Consider the following 864-nt stretch of genomic DNA (forward strand, 5'->3'; position numbering starts at 1 on the left):
TATATTACCTGAGAATATAATTATTCTCTTTTGAAATTTAAATCAGAGTCATTACACAGCATTTTATTTTTATATATTGAAAAATTATACAACAATACTTTGTATTTGTGATCACTCATATTATTTTCTCCAGACCTTTTCATAGTTATGACTAATAGACAAATTTCTGAGACTAAAAGAAAGGCCGGGCTTAGCAATCATTTATTAATCTGTCTGAATGGCACATTTGTGTAGCTATAACATGCACAGTGCTTTGAGATGTCTCCCTTTCCTCATCTCAGTGTCTCTACTCTTCTGCCCTTTCAGATTGCTGCCTTCATTCCTCCAATAAGAGCACCTCTGTGTAAAAGCTGTGTCCAAGCACAAATTCATCTCATATCCCATAGATCATGGAGAGACTGTTCACATCCTAAGGGAAAACAGAAGCATTTTAATCAGGCCTTCCAGAGAAATCAGCAGTTTCTAAGTGAAAGGGGAGTATATGGAAGAAAAGTAAAAGCAGAAAGTAGTAAAGCCTGGTTTGATGGCCATGATGTCATAGGTCCTGCAGATTTGAATTATGAGGGCAAGAATATGAAAAGTAAGGATGGGAAAGAAAAAGTAAAAAGAAATAAAATATTGGTCAACTAACATATCTCTATTTCATAGACAATGCACTATAGTAATGTGAGAGAAAATGTGGCGGGGGGTTGACTATTTTAGAGTAATGGAAGTTTCCCAACTCAGGTGATTGCTTTTTATTAATATTCTTATACAATATATTCTGATCACTGTTTATTCTCCCCTAACTTTTCCCAGATCCTTTTTCCCTCCTACCTACTTCCTTGCCATTTTTTCTCTATTTTTATAAGGCAAACAATGAAA

The 864-nt window shown here is 34.7% G+C and overlaps 1 protein-coding gene across 1 annotated transcript in view; it reads left to right on the top strand.

Moving 5' to 3' along the window:
- Nucleotides 1-630, top strand: part of LOC102000473 (olfactory receptor 4A16-like) — a 1,959-nt gene extending 1,329 nt beyond the window's left edge. The window contains exon 2 of the mRNA XM_026787693.1: nt 307-630. Coding sequence (XP_026643494.1) covers nt 307-630 — 324 coding nt within the window. The remainder of the gene's footprint in view (nt 1-306) is intronic.
- Nucleotides 631-864: the final 234 nt, after the last annotated feature.

Source organism: Microtus ochrogaster, chromosome 2, assembly GCF_000317375.1.
Source record: "Microtus ochrogaster isolate Prairie Vole_2 chromosome 2, MicOch1.0, whole genome shotgun sequence".
Classification (NCBI taxonomy): Eukaryota; Metazoa; Chordata; class Mammalia; order Rodentia; family Cricetidae; genus Microtus; species Microtus ochrogaster.